Below are 25,191 nucleotides of genomic sequence, written 5' to 3' on the forward strand. Positions count from 1 at the left end.
AAAGATTTTTTTAGTAAATAAAAATAGCTACTACCTATTTGAATATCTGATACATGTAGTATCACTATATTAGTATCCTACGCGACTTAAATACACGGCCCCAGAGATATTGTTGCTTGCATCGAGAAACGTCCAATGTTTATTGTTGATCGTTAAAGAGGCACCCACAAAATTATTGCCTTTAATACAAGTCTGTATAAACTGCTGAATTGCAGTTAAGCTTGCAATTACAATTTTTATGTGCCATATAAATATTTTAGCTGTTTAATGAGATTTTTTACATAGCAATTTCTTCTGAAAAGCGTTTCTCAATTTGGAGCAATAAACACTTTTTATAAAAGGATCCTCTGCTCGAAAAGAATAGTTTTTCAGAACAAAATAGTCACTAAAATTTGCAGCACGGTAGAGCCTGTTTTTTATTGGTTTATTTTATAGCGCTGTTTAGAATATGATTAGAATTATAAGGAAAACTTGCCAACTTTTATTATTTGATATAAATAGTGATGAAAAGACCTTCTCCAATATAACAAAACTTATACCGAAATGATGGCATGTCCTGAGGTAAAATATTCCGGAAGCAAGTAAAGCTTCCGTTAGGATTTCGCTATTTCAAGGAAACACCATCATTATCATTCAATTAGCCTTAAAGCGTATGCTGGATCGACTTCCTTAATAACATTTCTCCATAAGTTTTTATCTCGTCTTACCAATATTCTCTCTATCGACATCTCCTGCATAAGCGTCTCCCCCAAGGTCTTCTTTGATCTTCCTCTATTATTGGCGTCCCGACGGTGAACATGCCCTAACGTTCTTAACCTATGCTCTCTCATTTTGGCATTAATTTTTGTGATCCATAGACTTTCTCTCATATAATCATTCTTAATTTGAATGAAAATTGCAACTGTTGTTCGTCTATCTTGTATAAAGCCAAATTAGTTGTCGCATATTTCGGTTTCTTTACGTATCCGTCTATCGATTACGCTCTCCCTTATCTTTTTCTCTCTCTCTCTCCGCACTTCCTTATCCATCTCATGTAATTTTGAAATATTTTTTTTTATTTTTAATAAACCCCAATAAGATGTTTTGACATAAATCAAGATGTATTCATGTGTTTCATAGATTACAACAAGGCCTTTGATAAAGTGCGGCATGATCACCTAATCAGACTCCTGACAGAAAAGAATTTAGATAAACGAGACATCCGACTAATAGCAAATATGTACTACAATCAGAAAGCAGTAGTGAGAGTAGAGAATAATACCACTGAAGAAATTGAAATAAAGCGAGGTGTGAGACAAGGGTGTATACTGTCACCAACCCTGTTTAATCTCTATTCCGAAGACGTAATGAATAGAACACTCTCTGAGCAATCCGTAGGTATTAAAATAAATGGTGTTGGATTAAACAATCTGAGATTTGCCGACGACACCGTTCTGATCGCAGAAACACTTGAAGAGCTACAGACATTGGTGAATAAGATAGCAGACTGCAGCGAAGAATATGGACTATCTTTGAACATAAAGAAAACTAAATTTATGGTAATATCGAAATCAACACAAAATGTCCAAAATTTATATTTACACAATGAAATTATCGATCGAGTTAGCAAATACAAATATTTAGGCACTTTTATAAATGAAGACAACGATACCTCAGCAGAAATCAAAATAAGAATAGAAAAAGCCAGATCCATATTCACTAAAATGAAGAGAGTGTTCTGCGGAAGAGATTTGAGCCTTGAAATGAAACTTCGCCTGATGAGATGTTACGTACTTTCTGTGCTGTTCTACGGAATGGAGTCATGGACGTTGAAAAAGATTGATACCAAAAAATTAGAGGCATTTGAACTGTGGATGTATCGCAGAATCCTGAGAATATCATGGACCGAGAGAGTCACAAATGTCGAGTTCTTGAGAAGAATGAATAAATAAAAGGAAGTCATATTTACGATCAAAAAACGAAAACTGCAATACTTGGGACACATTACAAGAGGCAAAAGATATGAACTGCTTCGAATAATTATGCAAGGGAAAATAGCAGGAAAAAGGTCCATAGGAAGAAGACGAAACTCCTGGCTAAAGAATCTATGGGAATGAATGGTATAGCTGTAGCAGCAACGAATTGTTTCGGTCAGCAGTTTCGAAAATACGTATAGCCCTGATGATCGCCAACCTTCGGAACGAAGATGGCACTTGAAGAAGAATAAGATGTTTAAGAACATTACAATCTGATTAAACAAAGTGATCAATAAGCAATTTTTTTTGTAGCTTAAATGATTACTAAAAACTTAAGACAAAGGACAAAATCACCAGTACCCTTGGGTTCTGTTAATTTGGTGCGCAAATAATAATCTGTACTAACATGATCTTTGCCTTTCACTTAAAGAACTCAAAGGGTTTCTTCCTCTTGAGTCTTCTAGTCAGATCCGTGTTGTCAAGAAACTGGACGGCCTCAACATATTGACATGATGAAGAAGTTGTTGTTGACTCTTGGCAAATTGTTTCTATAGTACCAAGGAGCGTTGGCAATGCGGCTTAGCACTTTGTTTTGGAATCTCTGGACGATGTCTAAATTACCCTTACTAGCATAACCCCACAGTGGATGCCATATGTCCGTATAGATTTTAGAATACGTTTATACAAGTAGTACAATATAAGAGTATTTTGTTGTAGATTGACAGAGTGGATTTTCTTCCCAATAGCCAATACATTTTTTGTACTTGATGTTAAGCTATTTTTTTTAACATGGGCCTATTTACATCAACAGGAATGTGCTGTTTTTTTCTTGTTTGGTAGCTATTGTGTTATGATCTAATCCAGGGAGATCACTAGTGTTTAATAGATACAGGATTGGTCCTATCACAGTACCTTGTGACACACCTGCATTGATTTCTTTTAATTCCGAGTAGGCTTCTGCTTGCTTAGTCTTTTGTCAGCCGTTTTCGCTTACAGTACCTTAATAAATTTTAGTTTTCTGAGTAGCGTCAAGAAAAGCGGGTGGTTGCATTCTTATTTATTAAGATACGTAACATTCGATGACAAGTTGACTACGCGTCAGTGCAAAAGTTATAAAAGTGCATACTGGTCATAATAATTATGAAGAAAAAGTAATACTCTGGTGAAATAGATAGTAAAACAGTCATATTGAAAGAAATGAAAATGAATATATGGAGAGTGAGCACGAGACTGAAAGTGAGCAAGAAGCTGATGACAGTGACAACGACACCAACTATGATCCAAATAAAGTAAATAAAAAAAAATATTTTTGTTTGATTTGACAGTGACATTAGTAACAATGAAGCGGATGATTTAAAAACATATTATTACGATAAAAATAGATTCACGTGGAGCAAAGTAGAACCTTGCGGAAGTAGTGTGCGTACACCAGCCCTTAACAGTTTGCGTCTTTCAGCAGCATGTTTAGTTTCAGCTGATGACATTAACCCATTACAGGTTTTTAGTAAATTGTGTTCTATTGAAAGGTTAGATTTAATTATACAATGGACAAATAAAAAATTGAGCGCAATGAGATAAAAGTATACACATTAGAATACACCTAAACTTGCGGATACCCATTTTTTAGAACTTCAATATATTTGGAACTATTTTTAAATACCGCAATTTTTACGTCCAATAATCAAAATATGCGAAGTATTGACGTGACAACGTCTTAAATTAGGTTGTGGCTCGGAGTCACCGATGAAAAAGTGTAACGCCCGCTCACGTCTGTTACGATGAGTCACCGAACGAGAGAGAGGCCCGCCGGACCGGCGAATGCCTTGCGTCTCTCTCCCACTCAAACATGATCGGTCCGCTGCGCGCGCAGCACTAGAGAATTAGGCGCGTTGAATCACTCAAAGAGAAATTAGTTAAGTTTAAGTTTACATAATACAATGTTTTAGTAAACAAAATATATTTCTATAGTTAAAATTTGTGCAATTCTTATTTTCATTCAATTCCTTGTTCCTATTGTGCAATTTAATAATATTCATATCAATAAATATTCTACCGAGAAAAAGACGTTGTCACGTAAAATCTTCGCCCGTAAAACCGACTTTACAGGCAACCTTTTTTTTTGCCGTAGATAGTTCTGGCCCGTGATATTTCGAGTAGTTTTGTCAAAAGAACGGTTTTTAATTCTATTAGCAGCTTTACGTTTTGACAATCTGATTAACAGGGAAAAAAGAACGTTGAATGATCGCTGTGAGTGAGTTTTTTAACATTTTTATACAAAATTCAAAAAACTGTTATACTGTAGGACCCACAGCTTTCGTTGATGAAATGTTAGTGGGCTTCAGAGGCAGGTGAAAATTTATAATGTACCTATATTGCGTCGAAGCAATAGAAGTACGGGTTAAAAATACGGGAACAGATTCCCGAACACACAATATTTTTTTTTAAAGCATACATTTATACTGGTAAAGATAGCGACGGACATGGTTTAACGGCAGATGAAAGAAAACTCTACGCAAACTCAGTCTGTAATCCGCTTGGACAGAGCTTGTACAATTCAAACAGAAACATAACAGCCGATAACTGGTTTTCGTCTGTTAAACACCAAAACTTTTAAAGAGTAACTTGACATTTGTAAGAACCCTTAAAAAAATAAAAAAACGGGTATGGCAGTCCAGTGGGACTGCCGGTAGAAGTTATACATCTATACACGCGCTCGCCGTTAAAAATTTATGTAGGAGTCAATCTGCACAATAATTACATATGTAATGCTATAGGTAAGAGAGAGCAGAAAGAGAATTAGTTATATGGGTATATGGTGCATCGTTTACTGTATATAAACATTTGACCTGTAATAGGAGTATAGTAAATGAAGGATTGTATCAATATTTTAATGAAAATATATATTTTTATTTTTATATTTGTATAAAAGGAATTGAATGCAAAAAAAAAATTACACATATTCTGCAGTAAAATTCATTGTTTATTTTGTTTTTGATTAATATAAAAATTACAATACAATAAACACACTGCAAGATAATTCAATATAATAATACAATATAAATTACAATGTAATATTCATAAGTATTTAAAACTGCCAATATACATTTATAACTTACTTTACGAAGATAAAAATAAAAAACCAATAACTCGGATTATGTTGTAAATTTTCATTTTATTTTAAAATTTATGTTTTTTGCGTATATTACATATATTTAATAAGATTAACGTGAGGTTTTTAAATATTTCAAAAATAAAAAAGGAAATTCATAATTGGGATTCGAACTCACAACCACCAGCGTATGAACCAAACACGTAAAGGATTTGCCAATTAGACATGACACTAACGGATTTCAAAATTGACAGTTCTCGGTAAAACAGTGATTATTTTAAAAATACAAAAGCCTAAAATAATTATAAACGTTTAATTTTAAATAATACAAAACATATCACATAAATAATAATATTAATACATATTATATATATAGTATTATATATACAATATTATATAATATATAATATTAAATATAAATATATACAAAAGGAACATTTTTATTCTCGAGAGAGGAAGAGAGAAAAAATATATCTTCTGTCTCTCTCTTACTCATTATCTTACATATGTAATGGTTTCACAGATTCACTCTCATGCAAATTTCCAACGCCGACCGTGCGTATAGAAGTATAACTTCAAAAATAAAAGCCGATTTTCTTCCAAAAAGTGGTGAAACAATTAAGGATTTCCTAAGGATCTGACCATAATTTCGTATACACACATTACTAACATAGTAAATTTACTAATGTTTGTATTTTGAGAACGATTTCCGAAGTGGAAATTGAAACGCCAATAAACGTAATTTAACCTTTAATTGTGGCTTATTCCCATTTAAATAGTAATTACTTTAAAGTTTCATTGTAGAATGATTGTAGTGATATGATTGAAAAGAGAGATACAAATTTGTATCGGCTTATATAGGATGGAACGGCTACTAAAAATATTTATAATTTAGTTAGGTCGCTTTGGGATAATATAGTACGGGGGACAAGTACCAAGCGGAGCTTGGTGTCACGTTCAATTGGTTGATTGAAACGTTACAGGTTAACCCTAAAAACTCTATCTGAAATTAATAATTCCAATAATTCTGTGTATTTACTTGGCCAAATCATGCTTAATTTATATTTAACTACTTAGTGTCATACTTTATCAAAAGCTTGCGCCACGCCGAGGAAGACAGCGGAGCAAACTTTCTTTTCTTCTAGTGATTTCTCTCTCTCTCTCTCTCTCTCTTTCTCTCTCTCTCTCTTATATCCTCTATTATATGGACTTGGTCGATAGTTGAACGACTTTCTCGAAACTCAAGTTAGTTTAATGGAATTAGAGCTTTAGCATCTATGAGAGGTTTCAGCCTTTTCAGCAATAACATCTTGTATAGCTTTGAAATTAGGCAGTAAGAAAATATACAATGATACTGTATTTGGTTGCTTTTTAGGTATCGTAGGAATATAGCTTAATCTGAACGAGGCATTATAAGATATGTCAGCCTTACTATAGCTTTTATAGGTACTTTCCTGGTATTGACATTTTCTTCAATTTCATTGGATACTTCTTTTGATATGACTAGTTTAATTTTTCCTTTTTCCTGTGTGACTTTTTCCCAGTCAAGTATGTTATCACCTTCATTTGACTTAAATATTTCGTCGATATATTCATCAAATTTATTATCCTTCTCTAAAATACTTTTTGCCCAACTTGCATATGTATTTCTTAATGGATGATTTTCCAAGATGGGCCATTTTAATTTTTTAGTCTGTCTCCAGAGAGAATAATCAGTTGTGCTATCATTTGTTAGTTGTCTTAGATAGTTACTAATTGATTCATTTTTGTTATTTCTAATTTCTCTTTTAAGCTGTTGAGAAGGATTATTTTGTTTGGTTTTATCAGATAAAGGTCTAGAGCACTGCCAGATTCTTCTCAGTTTTCTTTTTTCCAAGATAAGTTGTTTCTTAAGGGTAATTATTGCCTTTAACTCTATGGACCAGTTCACGTTAGTTATTCAACGCAGCTTGCTGAGTTCAGGCAAAGTTCATTTTTAGTTTTTAATTAAACTTTCTAATTGATTGTTACTTTCAAGTAAAACTGAAACAAATGCCAATTTGTTAGTCTATATAGTCTAATATTATGATTTATCACATCCGTTATACTCTAATTCTTAGCGAAAATTAAAGACATGGCAGAAAATATTACCATGTACATACAGAATAACCTTAATATAACGACCGTCAATACTATTTTTTCAATTTATAACCTTTATATAAGGTATTATATAGCATAATATATTTATATAAGGTTATAGTAAACCACGAAAGCTCGATAAAAATAAAAGACGTAAGAGTAAAGCGAGGCGCAGAATGCGGCACAGATCACAAACTAGTAATCGCTTGGATGGAATTCCCCTTCATATGGACCCAACAGAAACCGACACAGGGAGAGTCTGACCAAGTTACGGCTCCAGCTACACCTGTCAATACGTGCTCAACACAAGAAAAGAAATTCAAAATCAATTTATTAGAAGAAGACTCAATAAAAGACCTATATAAGCGAAGATTGGACCAAAAGCTAGAAGAGTTTCGGTATGAATCATTAGAACAAACATACGAACACATAAAAACCTGCATGAAGACAGCAGCCCTAGAAGCTCTTGGAGAAGTGGACCAAAAATACACCCAACAAACTACGAAATTAACCGAAGACACACTAACATGCATAAAAGAGAAAAAAGAACTTCATATAAAATACCTGAACGCAAAAAACTATGAGGACTTGGAACTATACAGAAAAAAAAATAAAGAAGTGAAAAGAAAAGTAGCAAATGAAAAAAATGAAAGATGGGAAAAAACATGCACAGAGATAGAACAGCACATAGGAGGAACGAGAAATTCAGAGTCATGACGCATCTTAAAGTCGCTCCAAAGAAATAAGACAGAGAAAATCAAGATCGGTCAAATCAAAGAAAACGAATGGCAAGAATACTATAAAAAATTGCTAACCGAAGACCGCCCCGAATTCAAACAATCAGAAATAGACGGAATAGAAATCTACACACATGACGAAATCGAATTAAGCCTAGCTGAGGTAAAAAGAACGATCAAAACTTTAAAGAACAAAAAAGCAGAAGGTCCCGGCGGAATACCAAATGAATTGATAAAAAACGGATCGGAAAAGTTATTCCGTATGATACATAAAATGTTTGAGAGAGCACTGAATGGAGAAGACTTACCGGCAGAATGGACTCAAGCATATATGACATCAATATACAAGAAAGGAAATAGAAAAAACTGCGAAAACTATCAGGGAATCAGCATTATATCGTCTATAGGCAGACTGTATGGAAAGATCATAAAGGAAAAATTAGAAATATATATACAAGATAAAATCGGAGAAGACCAGGCAGGTTTCACAGCGGGGAAAGCATGCTTAGACCACATTTACACGGTCGAACAACTAATAGAAAAAAGAATGGCCAAAAATAGATCCGTTCATCTGGCTTTTGTTGATCTTAAGAAGGCATATGACTCAATACCTAGAACCAAGCTATGGGAAGCAATGGAAGACATCGAAGTTCCACGAAGATTAATAAACGCGGTAAAAGCACTCTACAAGAATAACGAAGTAGCTATCAAAACGGGCAATAGAATATGCAGGCCATTTAAGACGACAAAGGGACTACTACAGGGTTGCTCCACATCCCCCACCCTGTTTAAAATATTCCTGGAAAAAACCCTGAAACCATGGAAAAGAAAGTGCGAAGGAATGGGTATACCAGTAAGGAACGAATAACTATATACGCTAACAGAATGACGGTATTAGATTTTTGTTTTGATAAAGTGCAGCAACAACCGTTGATACGTATTTCGACCTCCTTAAGTCTCTTCAGAACGGTATAGCCACTGCTCTGAACCAAAACAAAAATCTTTCCCGTCCTAGACAATAGTTATTAAAATAACTATATACAGACGTAACTACGCCATCTAAAAACAAAAAGAGAAATCAAACGATTTCTACTTAGCGAAACCGAATTCAAATCTTAACCACTGTGTTTCCTAAAATTTGCGAAACAAACAGCTGGATGAATTAATCGGCAAGGGAATCTAAAATTGCATTCCACAAGCCGTTCAACCTAGTCAAAATTCGTAGTGAATTCAGTTTCTCGTACTTCCAACGAAGTAAATAACAAAACAGAATGACGGTATTAGATTTTTGTTTTGATAAAGTGCAGCAACAACCGTTGATACGTATTTCGACCTCCTTAAGTCTCTTCAGAACGGTATAGCCACTGCTCTGAACCAAAACAAAAATCTTTCCCGTCCTAGACAATAGTTATTAAAATAACTATATACAGACGTAACTACGCCATCTAAAAACAAAAAGAGAAATCAAACGATTTCTACTTAGCGAAACCGAATTCAAATCTTAACCACTGTGTTTCCTAAAATTTGCGAAACAAACAGCTGGATGAATTAATCGGCAAGGGAATCTAAAATTGCATTCCACAAGCCGTTCAACCTAGTCAAAATTCGTAGTGAATTCAGTTTCTCGTACTTCCAACGAAGTAAATAATAAAACAGAATGACGGTATTAGATTTTTGTTTTGATAAAGTGCAGCAACAACCGTTGATACGTATTTCGACCTCCTTAAGTCTCTTCAGAACGGTATAGCCACTGCTCTGAACCAAAACAAAAATCTTTCCCGTCCTAGACAATAGTTATTAAAATAACTATATACAGACGTAACTACGCCATCTAAAAACAAAAAGAGAAATCAAACGATTTCTACTTAGCGAAACCGAATTCAAATCTTAACCACTGTGTTTCCTAAAATTTGCGAAACAAACAGCTGGATGAATTAATCGGCAAGGGAATCTAAAATTGCATTCCACAAGCCGTTCAACCTAGTCAAAATTCGTAGTGAATTCAGTTTCTCGTACTTCCAACGAAGTAAATAACAAAACAGAATGACGGTATTAGATTTTTGTTTTGATAAAGTGCAGCAACAACCGTTGATACGTATTTCGACCTCCTTAAGTCTCTTCAGAACGGTATAGCCACTGCTCTGAACCAAAACAAAAATCTTTCCCGTCCTAGACAATAGTTATTAAAATAACTATATACAGACGTAACTACGCCATCTAAAAACAAAAAGAGAAATCAAACGATTTCTACTTAGCGAAACCGAATTCAAATCTTAACCACTGTGTTTCCTAAAATTTGCGAAACAAACAGCTGGATGAATTAATCGGCAAGGGAATCTAAAATTGCATTCCACAAGCCGTTCAACCTAGTCAAAATTCGTAGTGAATTCAGTTTCTCGTACTTCCAACGAAGTAAATAACAAAACAGAATGACGGTATTAGATTTTTGTTTTGATAAAGTGCAGCAACAACCGTTGATACGTATTTCGACCTCCTTAAGTATCTTCAGAACGGTATAGCCACTGCTCTGAACCAAAACAAAAATCTTTCCCGTCCTAGACAATAGTTATTAAAATAACTATATACAGACGTAACTACGCCATCTAAAAACAAAAAGAGAAATCAAACGATTTCTACTTAGCGAAACCGAATTCAAATCTTAACCACTGTGTTTCCTAAAATTTGCGAAACAAACAGCTGGATGAATTAATCGGCAAGGGAATCTAAAATTGCATTCCACAAGCCGTTCAACCTAGTCAAAATTCGTAGTGAATTCAGTTTCTCGTACTTCCAACGAAGTAAATAACAAAACAGAATGACGGTATTAGATTTTTGTTTTGATAAAGTGCAGCAACAACCGTTGATACGTATTTCGACCTCCTTAAGTCTCTTCAGAACGGTATAGCCACTGCTCTGAACCAAAACAAAAATCTTTCCCGTCCTAGACAATAGTTATTAAAATAACTATATACAGACGTAACTACGCCATCTAAAAACAAAAAGAGAAATCAAACGATTTCTACTTAGCGAAACCGAATTCAAATCTTAACCACTGTGTTTCCTAAAATTTGCGAAACAAACAGCTGGATGAATTAATCGGCAAGGGAATCTAAAATTGCATTCCACAAGCCGTTCAACCTAGTCAAAATTCGTAGTGAATTCAGTTTCTCGTACTTCCAACGAAGTAAATAACAAAACAGAATGACGGTATTAGATTTTTGTTTTGATAAAGTGCAGCAACAACCATTTTAGGAAACACAGTGGTTAAGATTTGAATTCGGTTTCGCTAAGTAGAAATCGTTTGATTTCTCTTTTTGTTTTTAGATGGCGTAGTTACGTCTGTATATAGTTATTTTAATAACTATTGTCTAGGACGGGAAAGATTTTTGTTTTGGTTCAGAGCAGTGGCTATACCGTTCTGAAGAGACTTAAGGAGGTCGAAATACGTATCAACGGTTGTTGCTGCACTTTATCAAAACAAAAATCTAATACCGTCATTCTGTTTTGTTATTTACTTCGTTGGAAGTACGAGAAACTGAATTCACTACGAATTTTGACTAGGTTGAACGGCTTGTGGAATGCAATTTTAGATTCCCTTGCCGATTAATTCATCCAGCTGTTTGTTTCGCAAATTTTAGGAAACACAGTGGTTAAGATTTGAATTCGGTTTCGCTAAGTAGAAATTTGTTTTTAGATGGCGTAGTTACGTCTGTATATAGTTATTTTAATAACTATTGTCTAGGACGGGAAAGATTTTTGTTTTGGTTCAGAGCAGTGGCTATACCGTTCTGAAGAGACTTAAGGAGGTCGAAATACGTATCAACGGTTGTTGCTGCACTTTATCAAAACAAAAATCTAATACCGTCATTCTGTTTTGTTATTTACTTCGTTGGAAGTACGAGAAACTGAATTCACTACGAATTTTGACTAGGTTGAACGGCTTGTGGAATGCAATTTTAGATTCCCTTGCCGATTAATTCATCCAGCTGTTTGTTTCGCAAATTTTAGGAAACACAGTGGTTAAGATTTGAATTCGGTTTCGCTAAGTAGAAATCGTTTGATTTCTCTTTTTGTTTTTAGATGGCGTAGTTACGTCTGTATATAGTTATTTTAATAACTATTGTCTAGGACGGGAAAGATTTTTGTTTTGGTTCAGAGCAGTGGCTATACCGTTCTGAAGAGACTTAAGGAGGTCGAAATACGTATCAACGGTTGTTGCTGCACTTTATCAAAACAAAAATCTAATACCGTCATTCTGTTTTGTTATTTACTTCGTTGGAAGTACGAGAAACTGAATTCACTACGAATTTTGACTAGGTTGAACGGCTTGTGGAATGCAATTTTAGATTCCCTTGCCGATTAATTCATCCAGCTGTTTGTTTCGCAAATTTTAGGAAACACAGTGGTTAAGATTTGAATTCGGTTTCGCTAAGTAGAAATCGTTTGATTTCTCTTTTTGTTTTTAGATGGCGTAGTTACGTCTGTATATAGTTATTTTAATAACTATTGTCTAGGACGGGAAAGATTTTTGTTTTGGTTCAGAGCAGTGGCTATACCGTTCTGAAGAGACTTAAGGAGGTCGAAATACGTATCAACGGTTGTTGCTGCACTTTATCAAAACAAAAATCTAATACCGTCATTCTGTTTTGTTATTTACTTCGTTGGAAGTACGAGAAACTGAATTCACTACGAATTTTGACTAGGTTGAACGGCTTGTGGAATGCAATTTTAGATTCCCTTGCCGATTAATTCATCCAGCTGTTTGTTTCGCAAATTTTAGGAAACACAGTGGTTAAGATTTGAATTCGGTTTCGCTAAGTAGAAATCGTTTGATTTCTCTTTTTGTTTTTAGATGGCGTAGTTACGTCTGTATATAGTTATTTTAATAACTATTGTCTAGGACGGGAAAGATTTTTGTTTTGGTTCAGAGCAGTGGCTATACCGTTCTGAAGAGACTTAAGGAGGTCGAAATACGTATCAACGGTTGTTGCTGCACTTTATCAAAACAAAAATCTAATACCGTCATTCTGTTTTGTTATTTACTTCGTTGGAAGTACGAGAAACTGAATTCACTACGAATTTTGACTAGGTTGAACGGCTTGTGGAATGCAATTTTAGATTCCCTTGCCGATTAATTCATCCAGCTGTTTGTTTCGCAAATTTTAGGAAACACAGTGGTTAAGATTTGAATTCGGTTTCGCTAAGTAGAAATCGTTTGATTTCTCTTTTTGTTTTTAGATGGCGTAGTTACGTCTGTATATAGTTATTTTAATAACTATTGTCTAGGACGGGAAAGATTTTTGTTTTGGTTCAGAGCAGTGGCTATACCGTTCTGAAGAGACTTAAGGAGGTCGAAATACGTATCAACGGTTGTTGCTGCACTTTATCAAAACAAAAATCTAATACCGTCATTCTGTTTTGTTATTTACTTCGTTGGAAGTACGAGAAACTGAATTCACTACGAATTTTGACTAGGTTGAACGGCTTGTGGAATGCAATTTTAGATTCCCTTGCCGATTAATTCATCCAGCTGTTTGTTTCGCAAATTTTAGGAAACACAGTGGTTAAGATTTGAATTCGGTTTCGCTAAGTAGAAATCGTTTGATTTCTCTTTTTGTTTTTAGATGGCGTAGTTACGTCTGTATATAGTTATTTTAATAACTATTGTCTAGGACGGGAAAGATTTTTGTTTTGGTTCAGAGCAGTGGCTATACCGTTCTGAAGAGACTTAAGGAGGTCGAAATACGTATCAACGGTTGTTGCTGCACTTTATCAAAACAAAAATCTAATACCGTCATTCTGTTTTGTTATTTACTTCGTTGGAAGTACGAGAAACTGAATTCACTACGAATTTTGACTAGGTTGAACGGCTTGTGGAATGCAATTTTAGATTCCCTTGCCGATTAATTCATCCAGCTGTTTGTTTCGCAAATTTTAGGAAACACAGTGGTTAAGATTTGAATTCGGTTTCGCTAAGTAGAAATCGTTTGATTTCTCTTTTTGTTTTTAGATGGCGTAGTTACGTCTGTATATAGTTATTTTAATAACTATTGTCTAGGACGGGAAAGATTTTTGTTTTGGTTCAGAGCAGTGGCTATACCGTTCTGAAGAGACTTAAGGAGGTCGAAATACGTATCAACGGTTGTTGCTGCACTTTATCAAAACAAAAATCTAATACCGTCATTCTGTTTTGTTATTTACTTCGTTGGAAGTACGAGAAACTGAATTCACTACGAATTTTGACTAGGTTGAACGGCTTGTGGAATGCAATTTTAGATTCCCTTGCCGATTAATTCATCCAGCTGTTTGTTTCGCAAATTTTAGGAAACACAGTGGTTAAGATTTGAATTCGGTTTCGCTAAGTAGAAATCGTTTGATTTCTCTTTTTGTTTTATATACGCTAAGTTTTGCCGACGACCAAATAGTGATCGCACAAGACGAGCTTTTATGATGAGAAAACTGGAGCAGGAATATACAAAGAATGGGATGGAAATAAACCTAAAGAAAACTGAATACCTAACAACGGAGAATACAGAAATAAAACAGCTGGAAATAGACGAAGGTAAACAAATCAAAGGAACAGACAAGTATAAGTATTTAGGTTTCATAATATCAAACAAAGGAACAACGGAGGAAGAGATAAAAAATAGACTAGGACAAACAAGAGACTGCATACGAAAATTGAACCCGGTACTATGGGATAAGAACATCAGCATGAAAACAAAGAAAAAAATATATAATACCATGACAAGAAGTATCCTCACTTATGAGTGTGAAAATTGGACAATAAATAAGAAAACCAAAAACAAAATAAGAGCAACAGAGATGGAATTCCTAAGGAGAAGCTGCAGAGTAACAAGAAGAGACAGAATAAATAACATGGAAATTAAGAGGAGAATGGGAATGAACTCCGACATAATAGACTACATCGAACAGAAGAGATTAACATGGTACGGACATGTCAGAAGAGCAGACCAAAATCGGTGGATAAATAGAATAACAGAGTGGAGCCCGATAGGAAGAAGAAAGAGAGGCAGACCCCGAAGATCTTTCAGAGATGAGGTGGACGAAGCAATGAGTAGAAGAAACCTACAGGAAGGGGACTGGCTAAACAGGAAAAATTGGAGAAAACGGTTGAGTGAAGGAATACAGTGAAAACTGTGGAAATCCTTGTATATGTATGTATATAGCATATGGCTCATATAATTCTGCCGAGAAAAAAATATGGTAATTGCCAATACTTGGTTTCAGCTTCCTAAGAGAAGACTATATACATGGACGTCTCCTTCACATACAGAAAACCACATTCTCAGAAACCAGATAGATCTTATACTCGTAAGTAGCAGATGATATAAAAACTCTATAACCTCAGTTAAAACTTATCCTGGAGCAGATGTTAACTCAGACCACAATCCGTTAGTTGCTGACGTGAAAATAAAATTAAAAAGAATTGACCTCAGGAAACAACAACCAAAAATTAATGTAAGAATGCTAAAAAAACGAAGAAATAAAAAACGAATTAAAAAATAATGTGAATGTTAATATGCAAAAAACACTAACTCACAGCAAACAAACTATGGATGAAAATAAAAATTAGTATAATATAAAAAACACATTACTAAAACCAGCTCAAGAAAGTTTGATACAACATAGGTCAGAGGCTAAAAAACAGTGGATGACAGAAGAAATACTATTACAGATGGAAGAAAGAAGGAAATATAAAGGTAAATATCTATAGAAGTATAAAGAAATACAACGAATAATTAAGGAAAAAATGAAAACAGCTAAAGAAATCTAATTGATGAAACAATGTAAAGAGATAGAAGAACTAGAAACGAAATATGATATGAGAAATGTGCACAAAAAAATAAGAGAGGTGACTGGAATGGGTCGAAATAGACAGCAAGGATACATAAAAGACAAAAAAGGGATACTACTAATAGATTTACCAGATAAATTAAGACGATGGGAGAAATACGTTAGAGAACTTTTCCAATATGAAAGAGGTGATGAGGATGCAGAAAATACAAGAATTAAATCCTTTAGAAAGACAGAAGATCACGATAGATGAAATCAAATATCCTATCAAAAACTCTAAAGATAATAAGGCAGCTGGATTAGATGAAATACCAGTAGAACTGTTAAAAATAGTGGAAGAGGATAACTTGGAAATATTGGCAGATTTATTTAACACGGTGTACGATACGGTAATAATACCACAAGCGTGGCTGAAGTCAGCATTTATAACCATTCCCAAAAATCAAGCAGCAAAAGAGTGCTCTGATTATCGAACACTAAGCCTCATCTCATGAGTTATAATTTAAAAGTATTGCTGAATGTAATATATAAGAGAATATACGAAAGGCTAGAGGAGGATATTAGCAAAACGCAGTTGGGGTTCCGAAATGGAATGGATACTCTAGAAGGACTTTTTGCCATCAACATATTGATTCAGCGATGTCGGGATGTAAACGTTGTTCTACACTTGTGCTTTGTTGACTACGAAACAGCTTTCGATAAAGTAAGACATGAAAAACTATTTTCTTGTGGCATTTTAAATTAATTACTATTTAAATGGGAATAAGCCACAATTAAAGGTTAAAATACGTTTATTGACGTTTCAATTTCCACTTCGGAAATCGTTCTCAAAATACAAACATTAGTTAAAATTAAAATTTAAAATTTGAATTTCATTAAAATTTTTAGTAATTATTGATCAAGAAACTTCAGTAGATATCCCTTGGTGGTAAGAACACCCCTACATTTCACATGTATTAAAAACCTTAAGGCCCATTGCAGCACCAATGGTTTGTCAAATATACTTTGGATAGACTGTGCAGGTAAAATATCAACTGCATCACTGTGTGTTAACAGTTTGATATCATTCTTTGCAAAACGTCTGCAGTGACGGAGGTACAACACAACAAGTTGCTAAGTTGATTTGGATAATACTGGGTTTGACTTTAGCCCACTGGTATAACTTTGTGAAAGTATTTTCTTCAACGTCGGCAATTCCTATTTGTTTAATTTGCTGTGTTTCTATCAAATCTTCTAATACTTTCCAAGCACTCTGAATTATATTTAAATCATCTTTTTTGTCTTCGGATGGTTTTTGTTTAAAAGTTACGATAACGTCGTTAATCGCATTAACTTTCAATAATGATAGCGCTTTTTCAATAGCTTCAGTCAGTAATACTTGATCATCAGTATTCAAGAAAACCTTGAAACCAATTTTTAAATCTGACAGTTCATGCTCACTTATTTTAAGGTTGTCCTGTGGTCTGCTTATTACAACTTGTTGATCAGGTTGTAACTGCAAGCTACCATTATTGCCAAATTCCTTTAAGGTAAAGTTTATGGCTTCCACCAGCTCTTCTGAAGTATTCTGATTAGGTTTTTTTATAATATCATTAATGGATAATAAATTTCCAGTATTGACTATAATTTTGTTAAGATTAGTGAAATTAATATTTTTTGCCATAGTAGTATGCACAGTTTTCAAAATAAAAGTGATATACAAATTACAAATAAGTAATTTAAAATGTATAACCTAAAAGATTTGCCAAGATTGTTGATAAAAATCGGAACCTTAATCTGGCTGTCGTAGCTGGCATTGAAATTGAAACGTCAATAAACGTATTTTAACCTTTAATTGTGGCTTATTCCCATTTAAATAGTAATTAATAAAAAACTATTATCAAAACTTATGAACAAGCGCATTGACAGTAAAATCATAAATAAAGTGCAAACATTATATTGGAACCAAAGTGCCATAGTTCAAATTGATGGGCTACACTCATAAGAAATGAAGATCTGTAGAGGAGTTAGACAGGGATGTGTTTTATTGCCACTTTTGTTTAACTTATATTGTGAAGAAATTTTCCAAAACACGCTCAATAATATCAAAGCAGGAGCTACCGTTACAACACCTTATCGAAAGGTATTAAGTATGAATAGTGCTGCAAAATCTGCAAAAATCTAAATTTGGAGATTAGACTACGTACCATTTGCTATTATATATTTTCAATATTATTATATGGAGCTGAGATTAGGACATTAAAAAAATGCAATTTAAAAAGAATCGAGGCTTTCGAACTCTGGTTATACCGCAGAGTATTAAAAATATTATGGATTGATAGAATTACAAATAAAGAAGTACTGGAGAGGGTTGGTAAAGAAGCAACTAATCACCACTATGCAAACCAGAAAACTGGAATACCTAGGCCACGTGATGAGGGGACCAAAATATGAAATTTTGAGACTCATAATACAGGGAAAGATTCAAGGAAGATCTGTTGGCCGAAGGCAGAACTCATGGTTGAAGTTATCTACGTGATTGGTATCAATGCAGATCGACTGATTTGTTTAGAGTAACAAGTTCAAAAATAAAAATAGCCATTATGATTGCCAACCTCCGTAGGGAGACGACACTCTAAGAAGAATATAAGGTATTGCACCAATTATTTACACTAAATTTCACAATAATTTATGTCTCAACAGGTTCAGTTTTTCGTAATTATTGTTGGAAGTTAGGTACTTAATTTAAAATAAAAAAAAATGGTTGAGAAACGAAAAACGTGTTTTTTGACCATCGCAGAGAAATGAAAATAGTTTCTAATTCCTTTAAAGTTTTGTTATATTGAGGTTGCACTCTATTTAGTGTAATATAAGTAGTGTAAATTAATTTGATTAGCAATAAAAAATAGCAATTTAAAAAATTGTTTCACATTATAATTGAAATAATTTTTTTTACATTTTTTACATTTGATCCACCTGAATACTGAAATAGACTGACGGTGAGCTGTCCGGACTGTGTGTGTGTGAATGGGTTGCTCCTGAACGGTCATTTCACTGTGATCTGATCTTCCCGTGACTGGTGGTTTGAATCAACCTTCAACCTTTAAGGTACTAAATATCCCAGAATTACCCAGAAACGATATTCAGTTCTTTAAAACTTGAAGGTTGATTCAGATAACACAAACTAGATTTTATGGTATCCCTGTATTAGCTGAAAATGCAAGATTAAAACTATTTTTAAAGCAGTTTATTACAACCAATTCCATATATAATGATCCAATTTAGTATAAACGGATATTGGGGAATATAAATTAACTGCATAATACTACCAAAAACACCTCTTATGAGACAAAATTTACATTATAATATAGTATAATTTGTTTATGAACCACAGCAACACAAAGGAGCCATTTTAATCGGGAATTCAACCAATAATATGTTGTCGATGACAATTTATGTGACATAATTTCATATGAAACAAACCCCACTAGGGCCGTATCTAGGTATGAGTGTGCAATCAAGATAACTGTTTATTTGTTCGGAGATTAGCATTTACGGGAATCTCTGGGATAGAAGTAGGAAATGTAATATACAGATTTGCTAGATCCGTTTTGTAAATGGCGACTATGCGAATGAGAGATATATTTCACTCTACTCAAGCTACAAGTTGTTGGGATATCTTTTGACTAAATCGTATACCAGTGGGGCCTATTACTTAAATACTAATTTTAGTGTGTGTAGTTGTTACATATTGCGTGTGTATTTTAAGCAATCTACGGTGCCAGTATAAAGTTTTTTACTGAATTATATCTTCCCTGAACCATACAATTTAAATTGATAAATAAACACAAAACAAAATTTTTGGTTAATTAAGTTTACGTCCTTATTTGTTAAGTAAGAAGTTAGCCTTAGCCTGCTATGCAATAAGATCTGTTTCGAGGGAAATCAATCTTCCAAAATAACATACTTTTATTTGTTTGAGTTTCATCTTCGATATGGCCTTTCTTTTTGGGGTTCTAGTAGAGCTGACCAATCTGATGTTATTTTTAAATTACAAAAAAGAGCAATACGATGTCTTTTTGGCCTCGGTAGAGTGACACATTGCAGAAGCTACTTAAAAAATCACGGGATTTTAACTCTTCCCTATCTCATCTAGAAACTGTTTGCTTAATTCTTATTAAGCAAAAAAACACAAAAACACCTACATATTTTTCCAGCAAGACCTAATCATGACTACTCCACCAGAAATTCTCAAGCTTTCATGTGTATTTACCGATCACACCCACTGAGTTAGTAAACAATTCGTAAATTATTTCGTAAAGTTTTATTATGCAGTTTGAAATTTAGTGAAATTTTGCAATGGATTTTATATTTTATTATGTTTTATTTTGTGATATTGACGATTTATGTAATTTTAGTAAATTTTAATTGTTATTGTTATTGTTTTTTACTTTTTGTAAGCTTTGTCCATAAAATTGTACAATTTTCAGTGACAATATAGCATATTTCTATTTCTAAATATAACTATGGAGTGAATTACTGTAAGATAAGAGTTGGACAAGTTGCGTGTTAGTTCTTGTCAAGCATAGCAGTATATCGTCCTTATTTTTTCATCAATATAAAAACTACAAAAAATATTTGTTCTTGGATGATCCATAAAAATATGGGCTTAGAAGATTACCCCTTATAAATGCTGCACTGGTATTTCTATACATTTGATTATGAAATCAAAGTAAATCAATATATTCCTGATATATGCAAATTAAAAGAATTTCCTAGGAAATGATTGGATTTGTAATATTATAATCTAAAAGGTTTTTTACTAAAATAAAAGTTTCTGTATTTCGAATACTAGGAAAAATATTGTTTACGTAAAATGAAATTAATCTGCAGTTGTTCTGAAGCTATTTTCTTGTGGCATTTTAAATTAATTTATATTTAAATGGGAATAAGCCACAATTAAAGGTTAAAATACGTTTATTGACGTTTCAATTTCCACTTCGAGAACGATTTCCGAAGTGGAAACTGAAACGTCAATAAACGTATTTTAACCTTTAATTGTGGCTTATTCCCATTTAAATATAAATTAATCTGCAGTTGTTGGGTAATTGAAAATGTTTTATTTTGTTAACGAGCTAACGTTAACGTTATTGAACGTTTTGGCCAGCATCGTTTTTAAAGAAGTACTGTCCAATGATTCTACCAGACCATAAAGCACACCAAACAGTCAGTTTTTCTGGATGTAATGGTTTCTTAACATACATTTGAGGATTATATGAACTCCAAATAGAGCAGTTTTGTTTGTTGACGTAGCCATTCAACCAAAAGTAAGCTTCATCGTTAAACAAAATTCGCTTATGAAAATCGGAATCAACCGCAACCTCGTTTTGGACCCCTCACCGAATCTACGCTTTGCTAGTACTGCTACGCATGATGTACCTTCAATTCTTGCATAATTTGGATTTTGTTAGCGCGCAAAGTAAGACCTTTCTGCAAAATCTTTCATAACTTGGATGGACACGTATCTAACTGCTGTGCACGATGGCAGTTAGACTGATTCGGGTCTACAGTAATATGCAGTAATAACATAAGTATGCTACGTTCTACAGTAGCAACAACATCTTCTCTATGCACTGTACGACCTGTCTGTGGATGCATATTATCATATAGAGTTAACATTGTACAAGAAACGTTTAATGGTTAATCGAATTACTTGCTTTGATTTACTATTATGTTGACCATACAATGGACGTAGTGCGCGTTTTACGAATATCAAACAGAACCAAAATTTTGAAAATAAATTTGTACAATTTGAAAGCATTGTTCAGGCGTCAAGTCTATTCATGCTAAAATGCCAAACCAAACTTAACATGAACCACTTGACAGCTGTCAAAATGGCTGACAGTTAAAAAAAGTGTTACCAACTTGCCTTTCTATACTTCTAAAAAAAACACCCTTTACTAGCCAGAAGATCAATAAAGCACAGAAGAATTATTATTTCACTTCTTGTCTATATTCATGGTCTTAATGCCTCTTTATTAAGAGGAGCAAGTTTACTATCATTACTGATCATAGCTGTTTGTTGTGGTTATATTCTATGCAGACTATCTGCATTTGTTTATAATATTTTACAACGTAAAGCAAATGGTGTCACGTTAGCTGATGAATTATCACGTACGCTTGATGTTAATGAAAACTGGTAAAGTTCCTGGATCAAGGTAAAAAATAATATTTTTTATAAACATGTTATTAGCTCTACAGCATCCTTGTCAAATAAGTGTAATTGGAGAACAGTATCAAATAGAGATGACGTTTTGCGAATTTTTCATAATGATGATCTCTGGTCGCTTTGATTTTGATAATATAGCAGAATTCTTTTCTATTAATGTTGTTGGTAAAAGGGCAGCACGAGCCTAAAATAGGTCATTTTCCCATGTAAATCTCCATAAGAAATCACTAAGGTCCATTCTGGTCATTTTTGGCTCATTTCGTTGTGGAGGCGCGACGGCTCGTCCGATCATGACGTACGAGGGCTCCTTGGATAGGAGACAGCTCAACGTACAACAACATGCATGGTACAATGAAAAGGGGAGGGGCCAAGGAATCAGTAGACGCAGAAAAAAAAACATGATAGCGTATAGCCAAAAGGACACTAAACTTGAAACGTCTAAACGGCTCAACGTACAACAACGTGCAAGGTATCGATAGAAAGGGGAGGTGGTAACAAATATGTTAAGATAGAAACAGCTAAAAAGACATTGGTAAAACGTCAATATATCGGATCTTCATTGGTTTTCATCGGATTTTCCCATAATAGACGCATAATGTTGAAGGAAAGAAGAGTAGTCACTGAGGCTAACAGAGAAATAAACAAACATGACATTGTTAAAATGGCGCTTTATCATATATTGAACCTATTTTGACGCTTGATTGGATTTCGTCTATTACAGTTCATCATCTCGTCATCGAAATCGCCACCTGTCGGCTACATCCTTAAACTATGCCCAAACCATCTAGCACCTGTTATCGTAAAAAGACACTCCTTTAGCCTTCACTCTCTCTCTCCCTCTCTCTCGAAACAATGTATGAAAGACAAGGTAACGCTGAAAACGATATAACTTACAACAGCGTGTGAGGTATTACTAGAAATAGAACATGATTAATCGAAGAACGTATGCCATTCTTACAGTATGACCAAACCAACAAATATCCTCTATATAATCTTCTCTGATTGAGTACTACTATACATGGATCTCCACTTAACGTACAGAACTCATCGAAAAAAGCTTTTTTTCTATCTCGAAACTATTTATATGATATGTGACTGAAATGGATATAACGTACAGCAGCGGCTATCGCTCGAAAGGAAACGAATATATATATATATATATATATATATATATATATATATATATATATATATATATATATATATATATATATATATATATATATATATACAGTAGACTCCCTCTATAACGACAACTGAAATGGCAGACTAATTACCTCGTTATAAGCGGATTTCGTTATATCCAACAACAATAATACTGTGCATACATATGGATATGTAGTTTTCTAAAATATTAACTTTCTATAGTGAAGCCATTCGGAGCAATATAAGATGCTAATAAATATTGTTTGAATGGCGTTTTTGAAAAAAAGTTGTTTACTTTTATTGTCAAAGAAATACCTTAAAACAGAAAAGAGTTGTTTACTTTTATTGTCAATGATATACGTTAAAACAAAAAATCTGTATTCTGTAAATCTGTATAAAGCGTATTTTCAAGAATAACATAAACTACTGCGTCTGCAATAATTGGAAGAAGTCTGTCATTTTTGACTGCTTTAAATTGTCCAGTATTCTATCTATCATATTTTCTAAAGATGTGAAACAGTTCTATGCTTCTTCATTTGCGTTTTTTCTTTGGATAAAGTTTCTGACAACCTTTAAAACACTTTCCACATCTTGTCTATTAGGACCTATATTATTAGGTGTGAATGGTCAACCCCCTACAATGACACTTGTGAATCATAAATTGTAAATTTCCCACTGAGAATCATAAATTGTAAGAAGTTTATTGCGGACGGCATCGGCAGTTAAAAAGGGTATTTATTTATAGCTACGGTCGGGCCAAAACGTAAAAAACACGTTTTTCAATCTTATTTTCTCTCGTTATAAGCAAATTTACCTCGCTATAGAGGGTTATAGTTGAATACAAATTTCACGGGACATCTAATGTACCTCGTTATAAGCGAAAACTCGTAATAACCGTGTTCGTTATAGAGGGAGTATACTGTATATATATATATATATATATATATATATATATATATATATATATATATATATATATATATATATCGGTTTCAAAACGTCTTGCGTCGTTGTCCGATGCCTAATTTCCACGAATTTCTATCATTCCATTGTTCTTCGGTCAAGTCTCGGGAGCTCATTGCCTTTGTTATTCCCTCCTTCTATGTTCTTTTTGGTCTTCCTCGTTTCTTACGATTTGGTGGTATCCATTTCATGGCGATTTTTGGTAGTCTTGTTTCTGGCATTCTTTGAACATGGCCATACCATATAAGTTGTTTCCTTTCTATATCTGTTGCTAGTGATCCATCTACCCCCATCCGATTCCTTATTTCATCGTTTCTAATTCTGTCTGCCCTAGATATTCGAAGTGATCGTCTAAATGCATCCATTTCTGTTGCTTCGAGTTTTCTTTTATTGCTTTCTGTTAGTCTCCATGTCTCTGTACCATAGGTTAAGCTGGTTTTTATGAGAGATTCATATATATTGTATTTTTGTCTTTTACCAATTTCTGAGCTCCAAAGAACTCCGTTAAGGCATCCAATTGTTCTACGGGCCTGGGTTATTCGTTTTCTAATTTCCCTATTGTCTGTGCCTGTGGTGTCGAAATCAATTCCTAGGTAGGTATATTCAGTGTAGAATGCAATTTCGGTTGTGTCCATCTGAATATTGGATAGTTCTGCGCCTATTGGGAGATATTTTGTTTTTTTGTGTAGTGAGTTCTAAACCCCACTTTTTGTATTCTTCCTGTAGTTTTCTGGCCATATATGTCAGGTCTTCTTTATCGTTGGCTATAAGGACTTGATCGTCTGCAAACTGTAGGGTATATAGGCAAGTTTCTCCCAGGTCAATGCCCATTCCTCTGCACTTTCTCTTCCACTGATACAGTGCTTTCGCCACGTAGATTTTAAACAATGTGGGGGATATGCAACACCCCTGCCGGAGTCCCTTGTTTACAGGAAATTTTTTTGAAAGTCTATTTCCAATTTTTATTCCCAACGTTGATCCTTCATAAAACTGTTTAAGGCGTTAATTACTGTGTGGTTAATGTTTGTTTCCTGCAAAACTTTCCATAGCTTTTTAGCGGGTACAGTATCATAGACCTTCTGAAGGTCTATAAACATAAGGTGGGTTTCTTGGTTAGTACTTGCAGCTTCTTCCCGC

The 25,191-nt window shown here is 34.0% G+C and overlaps 2 protein-coding genes across 5 annotated transcripts in view; one reads left to right on the top strand and one right to left on the bottom strand.

Annotated features, from left to right (window-relative positions):
* Positions 1 to 25,191, top strand: part of Camta (Calmodulin-binding transcription activator) — a 1,863,487-nt gene that overhangs the window by 549,633 nt on the left and 1,288,663 nt on the right. The window lies entirely within an intron of this gene.
* On the bottom strand, positions 16,617 to 17,527 carry LOC140440741 (glutamate--cysteine ligase regulatory subunit-like). The gene is given in 2 exon segments (XM_072531115.1): positions 16,617 to 16,803; positions 16,805 to 17,527. Coding segments are annotated over 2 exon segments (771 nt in total). The 5' UTR covers positions 17,401 to 17,527; the 3' UTR covers positions 16,617 to 16,628.

This window comes from Diabrotica undecimpunctata, chromosome 5 (genome assembly GCF_040954645.1).
Source record: "Diabrotica undecimpunctata isolate CICGRU chromosome 5, icDiaUnde3, whole genome shotgun sequence".
In the NCBI taxonomy this organism is placed as follows: Eukaryota; Metazoa; Arthropoda; class Insecta; order Coleoptera; family Chrysomelidae; genus Diabrotica; species Diabrotica undecimpunctata.